The sequence below is a fragment of the Ranitomeya variabilis genome, chromosome 4 (genome assembly GCF_051348905.1).
Source record: "Ranitomeya variabilis isolate aRanVar5 chromosome 4, aRanVar5.hap1, whole genome shotgun sequence".
Lineage (NCBI taxonomy): Eukaryota > Metazoa > Chordata > Amphibia > Anura > Dendrobatidae > Ranitomeya > Ranitomeya variabilis.
In genome coordinates, this window is record NC_135235.1 from 74,202,104 (window position 1) to 74,215,953 (window position 13,850).

A 13,850-nucleotide genomic window follows, 5' to 3' on the forward strand; every position below is an offset into this window, starting at 1 on the left:
GAGGAGGCTCACTGCACGGGACAGCACCAGGGGACTGATATCAGTCCTGTCTGCTCTGTACCCCATCCCCCACAGTGGGGTCTGCAGCCCTCTCCAGCTGAACTATGTGTCCTCATCCAGGGCTCATCTGATCACCTATACAAGATTAGTATGTGTATATGTATATGCTTGTATATGTATGTGTGCATCTGTGTGTGTATCTGTGTATGTATGTACGGTATATGTGTGTATGTATGGTATATTTGTATGGCTGTGTGTGTATGCATGCACATTATGTGTGTATCTGTGTATGTGCAATAAATTTGTATGGATATATGGTATATATGTATGTTTATGTGCATGTACATACAGTATATGTGTATGTATATGTGTGTACGGTATGTGTATATACTGTATGTGTGTATGTACGGTACGTGTATGTGTATCTGTATGTTCGGTATATGTGTATGCATGTACGGTATATGTATGTATGTACGGTATGTGTATTTGGGTGTGTGTATTTTATATGTATGTACGGTATGTGTATACTATATGTATATAACTGTATCTGTGTATGTACGGTATATGTGTGTGTATCTGTGTATGTACGGTATATGTGTGTATGGCATTTGTGTGAATGTACGGTATATGCATTTGTGTATGTACGGTATGTGTATGTATGATGGTATATGTATGTGTATCTGTGTATGTATGGTATATGTATGTGTTTGCATATACTGTATATGTATGTGTATCTGTACGTACGGTGTATGTATGTGTATTTGTGTGTATGTATGGTATATGTATGTACGGTATGTGTATACTATATGTGTATATAACTATGTGTGTATGCATGTAAGGTATATGTCTGTTTATGTATGTACGGTATGTGTATCTGTGTGTGTACGTATGGTGTATGTATGTGTATCTGTGTGTATGTATAGTATATGTATGTATATCTATGTGTGTGAATGTACGGTATATGCATGTGTGTATGTACGGTATGTGTATGTATGACGATATATGTATGTGTATCTGTGTGTACGTACGGTGTATGTATGTGTATTTGTGTGTATGTATGGTATATGTATGTACGGTATGTGTATACTATATGTGTATATAACTGTATGTGTGTATGTGCAATAAATTTGTATGTATATATGGTATATGTATGTTTATGTGCATGTACATACAGTATGTATATGTGTGCGGTATGTTTATACTATATGTGTATATACTGTGTGTATGTACGGTACATGTATGTGTATCTGTATGTACGGTATATGTGTGCATCTGTGTATGCACGGTGTATCTCTGTACGGTATGTGTATGTATGTACGGTATACTGTATTTATGTGTATGTGTGTATGTATGGTATATGTATGTACGGTATGTGTATACTATATGTGTATATAACTGTATGTGTGTATGTACAGTATGTGTTTGTGTATCTGTGTGTATGTACGGTGTATGTATGTACAGTATATGCCGGAACAAAAATCATTGTTCTCATCAGCACATCACCCAGTTAAAACTGCAGATATGCTGCTAAGATGATACTGTATGGGGACAGATTGATTTACTAGTGATCATTCTGTCCCCATCATTGTTCCTCAGCCAGTGTAAAGAGGCTGGGAAACAAGTGGCGAATGACTTCAATATTGTTGATCACACTCGTTTAGTGGTCTGAAATCAGCGCATGTAGCTACAACCAAAATGTTTCTGTTTGTTGGTGCAATTTGTTAGCATTTGGGGCCCCATTTTAAACTTTTGCCTAGGGCCCCACTTTGCCTAAAACCGGCCCTGCTTCTTTGATATCACCTTCACAATTCTTGCATCCATTGAACTTGTGAGTTTTTGGAGAGTTTCTGCTTGTATTTATTTGCATGAAGTTGGAATAGCCTCCCAGAGCTGCTGTTTTGATGTGAACGGCCTCCCACCCTCATAGATCTTTTGCTTAATGATCCTCTAAAGGTTCTCTATGGGGTTGAGGTCAGGGGAAGATGGTGGCCACACCATGAGTTTATCTCCTTTTATGCCCATAGCAGCCAATTACTCAGAGGTATTCATTGTCATGCATGAAGATGATTTTGCTCCTGAAGGCACGTTTCTGCTTTTTAGACCATAGAAGAAAGTTGTCAGTCAGAAACTCTATATACTTTGCAGAGGTCATTTTCACACCTTCAGGAACCTTAAAGGGCCTTACCAGCTGTTTCCCATGATTCTGGCCCAAAACATGACTCCTCCACCTCCTTGCTGACGTTGCAGCCTTGTTGGGACATGGTGGCCATCCACCAACCATCCACTACTCCATCCATCTGGACCATCCAGGGTTGCTCAACACTTATCAGTAAACAAGACTGTTTGGAAATTAGTCTTCATGTATGTGTGGGCCCAATACAACCATTTCTGCTTGTGAACACTGTTTAAGGGTGGCTGAATAGTAGGTTTATGCACCACAGCAAGCCTTTGAAGGAGCCTACACCATGAGGTTTGAGGGACTCCAGAGGCACCAGCAGCTTCAAATATCTGTTTGCTGCTTTGTAATGGCTTTTTAGCATCTGCTCTCTTAATCCGATGAACTTGCCTGGCAGAAATCTTCCTCATTATGCCTTTATCAGCATAAACACATTTGTGCTCAGATACAGCCACAAATCTCTTAACAGTACAATGATCACGCTTATGTTTTTGGAAAATTTCTAATGTTTTCATCCCTTCACCAAGGCATTGCACTATTTGATGCTTTTCAGCAGCAGAGAGATCCTTTTTATTTCCCATGTTACTTGAAAACTGTGACCTGCTTAATAATGTGGAACATCATTTTTAAGTAGTTTTCCTTTAAATAGAATCACCTGGAAAACCAATTATCACATGTGTTTAAGATTGATTTCAGTGATCCATTGAGCCCTGAGACACAATACCATCCACGAGTTTATTTGGAGTTTATTTGAAAAACAAAACAATTAAATCTTTATGACACTTAAATCCAATTTGCATATTAATTTGGAACACAGTGTATAAGGACAGCCAGCCCATTGTTTGCAGTGGGCACCATCTAGTGCTTCATTTCCCATGTGTTGTCCATGTATAGGAATTTCATATTTATAGCAGATCTCAATTTTCATTTTATTCAGATCACATACTATACATGGTGTATATTTCCCTTGAGACCCTTTATGTCTTAAAGATGGTGACTATAGAATTACTATGGGGACGCAGAATAGCATTTTTTCCTGCTGTGATGAGCACTAGCAACCACAAGGGGGCAGTGAAAGCTCATAATGTTCCTAAATTAACTTGCATGTAGTTTAGTAGAGAATTATCACATGGATGATAATAAAAAAGGAGCCTAATTTATAGAATGTTACCATTCCATGGGGAATAAGTAAATATATCAAATTACATATTGAAGAAAAAAAACGTCTTAAAATAACACAAAACATAAGAAAACACTGGCCATAAGAGCTTAATATGTAATGAAATGCTTTGGAAAGCACATTGTCAGTGAGTCTAAACATTATCATTCGGTGATTATTTTGTGTTGCCGTTGACTCAACCAATAAAAGTGTTACGTGAAACCAGAAAATTATTATGCATACATTGTGAACACGAGTTTGCACTCTTGTCCTTTTCCACATGGCCTATGAGTAAAATAAAGGAAATGTAAATTTTTCTTTTTATCTCCAATGAAAAAATTTGACCATAAAGCCATAGAAACGTTAGTGCTGTCAAAAAACTTGTGCTTTATTATGGTGCAAGTCATTGGCTCTCCATGTGACTTACCTGGCAAGTGCCACAAGGGCTGATACTACTACTAATTAATATGACAATTTATCGGTAAGCCTAGGACCTTGTGAGAGAATGAACACGATAATAGCCGATACTATGACATACAATGGTTCTGAGCACAACTTAAAGGGGTATTCCTATCTAGTACATACGGCATATCCTAGTGAGATGAAATAAACGTATAGCAGATGCAGGTACTACAATAGCACCTACATGTATATGGAGGACATGGCATGTTGTGTGCTGCAGTCAGGGCAGAGGTGGTTAGAATTCCAATACAAATAAAGAAGAATTACAGCCACCTCTCTACTGACAGCCACATTTATCCGGGCGCTGTCATCGGTGGAGGGATCAGCTATACATACATTTTGCCATAAATTACCAGTAAGTCCTAATTAATCCTTGGACTACTGTAGATACAGCCCCCCGATATATAGTGCAGCCAGTGTTGTGTGTAACCTGCATATTTAGGTCTTTTCCCCTATGCTGGGGTCTATAGACTTATATTTTTATGCACATCCCTGAGTGTGAGCAAACCCTCTTCCTGGTGTGATGTCAGGACTGTGTTTGCTACACTGAGTCAATAAGATTAGCTATTTCTTTTTGCCTCCTTTCCCAAAATATGAATCCGAAACACAAAGCAAGGCCAGGGTCACACGGCAGTTTGATTCAAGTGTCATGTTACTGTGCTGCAATTCTCTCCCATGAGGGAATCGCATCACAGGTCCGTAAAAGACGGAGAACATAATTTCTCCATTGTCTCTGCGCACGTAGATCGGACTGCACTCACAATGACATCCAAGTGCAGTCCGATACTTCACACGCACCCATAAACTTGAATGGATAAGTGCAATCCGACTTATCGGATGCAGCTGCTATTGTTTTCTTATGGTGAATTGGCATGAGAAAACAATCAAAAGATCTGCACTGCCCCATAGTACAACATTGGGCCAAGTACTATCAGATAAAACATCACACAGCACTCTGCTGTGTTATACAGTCGTGTTAGCGTGCCCTAAGAGAAATACTGCAGTTGCAGCCCCTTTTCCCCTTCCTCTAGTTTTACTGTTCTTTTAGTGTTTGCTGTTTGGAGACATTTTATGAAACATTCAGAAAGAGAGGTAAGAAAGATGCCATAATCTCCTACTGAGACACATTACATTTTATATTTACATATGTGCTCTTAATTTATGGTAAAACACTCAATATATCATTTTTATATCATCTGTAAAATTATTTAACCAAGTGTATTTATAAATCCTGTCCCTAAGGAAAGAACGTGGGTTACTGTGTTTCTTGAAAGTCAGTATGATTCCACTGTGATATCTTATGTCATGAGACCTAATTTGATTATAGTAACGCTAAACTGAAAAATCTAAACTGGTAACTAAAAAAAGACATTGATATGATGTGTACAGAGACACCTCCTGAGTAACCACATTGCATTTCACTCCTGTAGACACAACATTATTTACTATTATTTATAGCATAATGTAATAAATACAGAACAACAGCAAATAACTGCAATGGTACTGCAATTAAAACAAAAATAGTTAATAAATAATCCAAAATCACATGTTACAAAAGGTTTAGAGACAATTTGTAGAATGTGTATGTTTAAATATTCCTCCGAATACAAAGCATTTGTTATTTTTGTTCCAATGTTATTGCATGTAGTATGCTTTATTAAAGGGAGCCTGTCACCAGGTTTGGCCGATAAGCCTTTCAGGGCTTATCTACAGCATTCTATAATGCTGCAGATAAGCCCCCGATCCGACTGAAAGATAATCAAAATAACTTTTATCATACTCACCTGCAGAGCGGTCCGGCCCGATGGATGTCGCAGGTCCGGGTCCAGTGCCTTCCACCTTCTTATGATCGCCGCCCTCCTGCTTGCTTCATGGCTCCCAGGCATCACGCTCCTGTGCAGGCGTACTTATCTACTGCAGTGCGCAGGCGCTGGGCCTCTCTGACCTTTCTCAGCCCCTGAGCACTGCAGTACTTTGCTCTGCCCTCAACGGGGTAGATAAGTACACCTGCGCAGGAGCTCAATGGTGAGGAGCCATGAAGCAAGCAAGAGGGCGGCATTGCAAGAAGATGGGAGGCGCCAGTCCCGGACCTGTGACACCCTTCGTATCGGACCGTCCTACAGGTGAGTATAATAAAACTTATCTTATCTTCCAGGTCGGATCGGGGGCTTATCTACAGCATTATAGAATGCTGTCGATAAACCCTGAAAGGCGGTGACCGCCGTAACTCGTATCGGCCAAACCTGGTGACAGTTTCCCTTTAAGGAATCAGAGCAATGTTGCACGTTCTAATTACTAAGTCTTCATCATACATAAGTCAGAATTGCAGAGTCAGATATACGTCAACATGAAATGAGACTTTCACTCCTCCTATTGATGTCCATGGAAACACGGAATCATTCTTCCAAGCGGTGGTCTCCTAATTCCATGTGATCTATATCGGTACCCCACAACTCCAACATTCTAATAAAAATACATTAGAAAGGGACAGAAAATTAAAGTGTTTGTACAAAACCGCCTGCAAGGCTGCAACATTTTCCACTTTCTCACTTGCTTACAAGACCACATCCCTTTGCAATTAATCACCACTCATTAAAATAGGGGCAATGCTAACTTGGATTGGGCTTCTGCACTTCACACTGTTGGGACTTTTATATTAAATTTGGACATAAAATAGGAATACGTCTCAAAAGAGAGTGAAAAATAAACATTCCTTAAAATAAAAGTTTCTCCCTATTAAAGTGGAATATGAAGTTATCTTTTGATTATGTAAATGTGGTCTAAAACCATTATTGTAGCGTATTGAGGAGTTGGGACTGGGGCACAAAATTCTTAGGGGAGCTAAATTTGAAGATTTTTTTTTCTAAAAAAAGGATAATAGTGGCTTCTTTAAGCACAGAAGATCCATGGCAGTGCATGGCATGCCCTAAACATCTGGCCAGCTGCCTCATAGGCCCAGACGAGCACCACTTTGAACTGTATTGGTGTCAAAATAATGCCAATACTATTGGATTTTGTGATAGAGCAGAGAGCCACATGTTCCCTGCCCCACCACTCACCTTTTCTGTAGGCACAAGCTGCTGTAGGTCCACAGCCAACAAGACATCAGCGTCCCAGCACAAGAGGCACAATGGCGTTATTGTATTGCCTCGCCTGTGCAAGCCCATTCTCCGTGTCGGCAAGAAGATGACTGGGTCAATAGAACTAGGGCAATCTAATTTTTTTTTGTGGGTAGTGCACAAAGGGGTAATCATTAATTTTTAAGGAGAACTCAGTGGGCATTATTTGTTCTAAATGGGTACTTTGGGAACATTATTTTAAGAGGGCAATCACTAGGAATTATAACTAAGTTATGGGGTACAATACTTGCCATGCTATGAACGCTGGCAACACACACTAGGTCACTGCCTAAAACTATAAACAATTTTTTTTACATGTGCTTTAACTGTTTATACAGATGTTTGAGACAATGGACTTTGTAGGCTTAACACAACAGGACAATGGTAGCCTACTCCCTTGGTAGGGACTTTGTTGAACATAGTTGACTCAAACATTGCTTTTTCCCCTTCCACTGAAAATCGGGCAGTCGTCTCCCTGTTTAAGCAGTAGATAGCACCGTCCAGCACAGCACATCTAAAAGGAACCTTGCTGTTTGGAAAAGTTGCTGTATATTCAGACCACACCTTGGCAGTGGTATTATATTTAAAAATATGGACTCTGGATTCCTTGTGCATGTCAAATCTGTAAAGGATATGGCCCAACGCTACCATATCACAAGAACGACCCTTGCTGGCATTGAAAGGACATTCTTCCCATTGATTTTGAATTGGGTTGTATTTTAATAGCCGGTAAAATAAATGGCCTCCTGAAATATAAATGTCTCCTCCACAGGCTGCAGCTTCATGTGCCACAGCAAAAGAGCCTTTTGGGAGGGGTGCTGAAAGGGTCCATTTGTTTAATCTTGGATCATATCTTTCCATTGTCTGCAAGCACTCTCCTCCAATGGCGTAAAGGTAGCCATCAAGTGGGACAAGCTTCAGCTGGGACCTTGCTTGGTTCATTGGCGTGAGCTGTGTCCATATGTCAGTCAGGGGGTTATAACAAAATAGTTTGTCAGAGCATAATGAGCCGTTTTTGGTCTTTTGGATGCCTCCTGCAATGAATAGGTAGTTATGCATAGAGCAGATACTACAACCTTTGAGACATGCTTCTTCCGGAATATTAGTGACTCTTTTCCATTCGTTAGACTCCATATCTAGTGAGTAAATCTGGTTTATAGGTTGATCAGACGTCATAATCTCTAAACGACTAATATTTTTGTTTAAGCCAAATATGCTTTGTGTTTCAATTATGCAAAGAGACAATTTTCCCCTCGTTCTTAACTGAAGGATTTTCTCTCTCTCCAATCCTGTCAGCTGACTGTAAATAGCAGAGTTCTTTAGCACATTTAGGTAGTTATCGCTGATAAGTGTGTACAGTGCCTTCAGAAGTTCAGGCACACTGTTCTTTCTGGCTAACTTTAACAATTCCAGGCAGTTTCCCAAAGTCAGCTGAAAGCTCACACCTTCTCGTATATTCTGAAAGCCCTTCGGAATATGAATGAAACATCCCCTTGATACTTTTTCAAGTGGCCCATTCTCCAATGAATGTAACTTTGTAGTGTAATATTCTGTAAGTAAACATATCATGCTCTGTGCTTTGCTTTTCATTGCTGATCCCTGGAATGAAGGCCCAGAAAATATGTTATCACAGCTCTTAGTCATTAGGGGCATCTTTCTTTCAGAAATGAACACTGACTGGTATTCCGGTAAAATTAGCTCTGGAGTTTCAGCAATAGTGGACATTATCCTTTCCCTGGAAAATGACTGGGTATCTGATTTTATTGTATCCAGTCTTTCCTGATCTCTAATTTCTAATGATTTATCTTGTTCTTCATTATGCAAAGGACTTGAAGTAATAGAGCCTTGTGCAGAATATGATTCGTTGGAACTGAAGTCTGGGTTGCCTAAAATACTCTGTTCAAGACTTTGAACTGAAGACCACAAGGAATCAGATGTTTCTTCAACCCTACTCACAGCCACGTTTTCTACAAACAGATGAGGGTCCTTTTCATTTTCTTTTGTAATTTGTTGACATTTTAATTCACTCTTAGATATGTCCATCATATCACTCAAAGCAGTGGGGTTGGAGTAAATCGGACTCTGGCAAGGGGATTCTTCAGCCAGAATCACATTGTTCGGCAGAGAGTTTGATAAGGGTTTGGAAATGGCAGTCTGTTGATTTTTACTATAACACTCCTGTGATTTCAATTCTTCAGAAGACAAACCAAAACTTTTGGAGTCCACTTGTTTTTGATACCTACTGAAATATCCATTAGTGATGGCAGTGCAGAACTCCTTTTGGTCCATGGTAAGCAATGTAGAATTCTGCTTGTACCCATTGTAGATTTCATCATTGTCTTGTTTATTACTGGTAGATTTGATACTTTGGATATCAGTGTTGGTGACCGTTGTCGAATTGAATGTGTTGAGCGTGGAGGGATCACATAAGTTCTTCCTTCTCATGGTGGTTGGTACAAGTTTGTCATATAGTATGTTGTGGGATGTAGAACTTTCAAAGAAACTTTCCACCTCAGCATCCAAATTGTGATGTTCTCCATCATAACATAAAGGCACTGATTTATCAGATAAAAGTGACACGGTGTGTTGAATATTAGTTTGGCCTTCATCATTCTCGATAACAGGAATAATCACATTTTCAGGTTCACGATTATCCAGTGGGTACATCAGATTTATATATTCTGTAGAATTAAATACACATGTAGTATTCCATTGCATAACATGGTTAGTAGAATGAGAAATTGTATTTTTGATTTTCCTTTGATCCATTGCACCAGACTCAGGTAAACACCATTCCACATGGTCGTGTGAATCAGAAGAAATCTGTCCTCTTGAAGGAAACTCTTTGTCATGTTTTCCATTGTGATATGTATGCAAAGTGTTGAGTGATGAAAATAACTTTCCATTTTTCTCTCTAACAGTCTTGTACTCTTCAGGAACAGGCACAGAGATCATATTAGAACATGTCAAGTTGTCATTTAGTTCTTCAAGTGTTTCTTCAGAATTCACATAGATGTTCTGCTCCTTACTTGATTGCCGTGAGCACATAGGATGATTATTTTGCATACAATTAATTTTTTTATTTTGGAAATGATGTTTGCAAAATTTATTTGTCAGTACCGTATCTTCATTGGATATGGTTATAGTGGTCTGGTTAGCCTCCTGTATTGCATCTTCAGTTTGAAGAATATCCAACATTGTAAATGTTGTGTAGATTGTCTGCTGCTTACTATTGTGACATCTTGCAAGAATTTCATTATTAAATGGACTATAAGCCTTTATGAAAGTATTGTCTGTCTCCTGTGATTCAGGAAGGCAGGGGAAACATATTTTAACATGGTTGTCTCTTTTACAGATGTGTTCCTTGGTATTTTCTTCCATATTCCTGCCAGTAATTATACCAGGCATGTTGTCATCATTCTCCGCACAGGGCTTTGTATGATTTGAAATATTTAAATCAGTGTCACTGTTTAAATTTCCATTAATTTCCCATTTATCCTTATTAAATAGGTCTTCATCCAAACCAACGTTTACAGCCTTGTGCCGCAAATATGTTCTAGACACCATGTTGTCATCACCGATAAACTGGCTTTTACACTCTGGGAACTTTACAGTCATAACATCAATACACTCACCATTGCTTGAGCGTGTTCCAGTGTCGATCTGCTGCTCCTGTGACCTTTCATTAAATGTCATATCGTAGGTCTGTGCGAAGCAGCTAGATAATACTTGATTCTGTGTATCCTTTGTTTTACCATAAACAAAAGCAGCAGGTAATCCTGAAATACTGACACTTGCCTGCTCCGAGATGTGCAAATCACTTTGGGGGGCTGACACCATACTCACTTCACGGGAAACTGGAGTACGGTCACTTGATAAACTTTTATGATCAGTCAGAAATCCACTTTTTTCTTCCACATACATATTTGGACAGGACATTTCTAGAGAACTTTTCAAAAGTTCACGTGAAAAACAATCAAACTCTAAAACCATCAGATCTTTTTCATCACTGACCTGGGGTTCCCTTATATTATTTTCCACCGTTTCTTCATCTGATTTAGGATCATCCCCTGGAGGTTGTGCATCTTCTATTGAATCTTGATTACATTGGAGCTTTGAATAATTATCCTTTCCCTTTTCGATCTGGTCATGTGAAAGAAACCATTTGATGGCTACAGCCGTGGCCGCTGCTAGAGCCAATGTTCCCAGAGCTCGAAGTACAGCAGGGATATCCTGGCTGGATACAGAATCTTTATCGCTCATCGTTATTGATGTTAATACCAATAGGTGGCTGTTGCTGACCTCCGGCAATGGAAGATGAAAATCGGTTTCAAGTTAGGAGCAGGAATAATATGTCACATGGACCCGGAAGTGAATTCCCGCCACTGGATTTCTGTAAAGAAGCAAATTTTCCCGAGAATCCTGCAAACTGTTGCTTCTTGGTGCTTGTGGTGCATCTCTGTTAATGTATTTCTCCGTGATCTTCTTGTGTGTTTTTTTTTTCTGGCAACACGCCACTAGTAATGTGATCAAGGCAGACGACTGTATTTAAGGTAGATCTGATAATACGCCCAACTTACAAAAGTTTCACTGAAACTCATATATATAAAATAACCATTCTCCTTAACACTGAAGAATAAATATTACAGTGAATATTATCTGCATATACATGTGGAGTAACTTTGCAAATGTCAATCAATTAAAGTAGTGTTACAGTTTTGTATTTAGCATTCATAGACTTTTTTTATTGGTGTTATTTAACATGTCTATTTCTTCATGCATCCATCATTTTTTTTACTAATATTTATTTTTTAATAGCTAATACTTCTGATGCCTGCTTAACTGTTAAGTTTTTCCACTTGGTCTTAGAAAGCAAAATGTAGCTCTCAAATATTGGTAAATTAGCATGGTTATTCCCTTTACATAAGGGTGTGTGCGCATGATGTCTCTTTCAGGCGATTTCAGCTTAGAACCCACCTGAAAAAGCACCACAAAAAAAAAAGAATGACGTGAACAGCAATGTAAAAATGTTATGTAAAAATGAGATTGCTGTGCACGTGTTTCGTCTATTATTACTTGAAGCTCCCAGTCTACCTTAACAGCAGCACGGTCCTATTCAAATCCACGTACTCAGGTATATGATTACAGCAGTCACAGGCTGCTCTGTGTCATGTTACCTTTGTTATTCTCGCAAGTGCAAGGCTCCAGGGGCCGTGGTGTATGCTGTAACCAGTCACTTCAGGTTATATGAACTCATCCTTATTCAGAAAGTATTGTAATATAGGACATTATAAATAGTTTTTTTATGGAAACATATTTTACATTGCATATTTTAATACTTAAGTTTTTTTTATTTTTGCAACTTTTTATGATTTGTAAATTGTTCCTAATCATGTTAATTACAAATAACAGGTTAGTTGCTAAACTACAGAAATTAGATATATTTTCTTTACAGAATTTAAAGTGAACTAGTTATGTTCAAAAATGCAATTTATCAGATCTGCAGATATAGGGTTATTCTGCAGGCAAATAGCATTAAAATCCCATTAGCTGCCTTAATGGAGCAATGAGTACAGGGAGAAATTGAACTTACGGTATATCCTCCTTGTAGCTGCTCGCATTTTTCCCCACACCTGCCTAAAACTTTTGCACAGTACCGCATGTCTAATATAGAATTCTGATAATAATATTTTGAATAAAAATATTTTGTATGATCTTTTTCAATGTTTAAAAAAATCATGGAGGCATTACTTTTTTTTACGGAGAGTGGAAAAAGTGTTCTATTTTTATGGACTGTTCAAGGGTTTCTGGACAGTAAGCAATAATGGGAACATGGCACAAAAAAACTGGGTCTGAGAGTCCTGTCCAGTCATGAAAAATGTATTTCTGATTGTGGAGCTAAGTAGACACCTGTACAGAGAAATAGCTGTGCAACACTGAATCATAGCTTCTTAGCATCTGAGACATAAAATGTATAGGTAAAAGTATTAAATAGGTGATCACAACTAAAGGGGTTGTCCACTACTAGGACAACCCCTTCTTGATCTGATAGTTTGGCATCGATAAAATGAAAACACTTATACGCTATTCCAGCTGTGTCGGCACTCTCGGGGCTCTCATGCAGTTGTTATGACACGTGAGCCCTGCGTCCGATCAGCCCTGAAGTCACTGTCCCCACCTTTGGACAAAGCAAACATCAACAGGAAGTCAGAGCACATCAGCAGCACTGGCTTCCTGTTAATGTTCGATTTGTCCAAAGGCGGGGACCAGTGACGCCAGCGCTAATCGGATGAAGGGCTCATGTGTCATAACAACCACAAGAGGTCCTTTGGATCACCAGTGCTGACACTGCTGGAATGGCGCCGACATGGAAGGCGAGTATAAGTGTTTTTATTCTATCGGTACCAAACATTCAGATTGAGAAAGGGTTGTCCACTACTTCATTTTTTCTACTATGTGATACAAGAATAAAGTTTTTTGTTCTTTGCCACAAGCAATATCTTGAGAGAAAAAAGGACACTGATGCTCTTTAAACCTCACATCTTTACTCTTGATTTTGGCAAGCAGGATAGCCGTAGTAATAATAAAGTGTTAGCACAACTATGGAGACCGGTGCACAAGTAGGTTCCCAAACCATATAATCTTGTGTAGATAACTTGGCACACAATGGATAGTTGAGAAATTGTGGTTTAATGTGATCCAAAAATTAATACATACACAAAGGTTTCGGTCATCTAGACCTTCATCAATGTGCTAAAGATTTATAGGAAAAGGATTGTGGGATTCCACGCACAGTAACACAAAAGGCTCAGTATGTGCAGAGGACTTGGCTATGGTAGATACCAGGTGAATTTCACTGAATACCCAATTATAATGTATGGATCTTGTATGTGTCAGACACGGTCTCCACCTTTAGTCAGGCTGGAGGATGATA

General features: G+C 38.9%; 1 protein-coding gene across 1 annotated transcript; it reads right to left on the reverse strand.

Annotated features, from left to right (window-relative positions):
* Positions 1 to 2,999: 2,999 nt before the first annotated feature.
* LOC143769826 (uncharacterized) lies at positions 3,000 to 11,288 on the reverse strand. The gene has a single exon (XM_077258755.1). It carries the CDS (start codon positions 11,177 to 11,179, stop codon positions 7,247 to 7,249), a length of 3,933 nt encoding a protein of 1,310 aa, XP_077114870.1. The 5' UTR covers positions 11,180 to 11,288; the 3' UTR covers positions 3,000 to 7,246.
* Positions 11,289 to 13,850: the final 2,562 nt, after the last annotated feature.

What these genes read in the sequence shown, in the direction of transcription:
- LOC143769826 (XM_077258755.1), bottom strand. Translation starts at nt 11,179, where the DNA reads ATGAGCGATAAAGATTCTGTATCCAGCCAGGATATCCCTGCTGTACTT.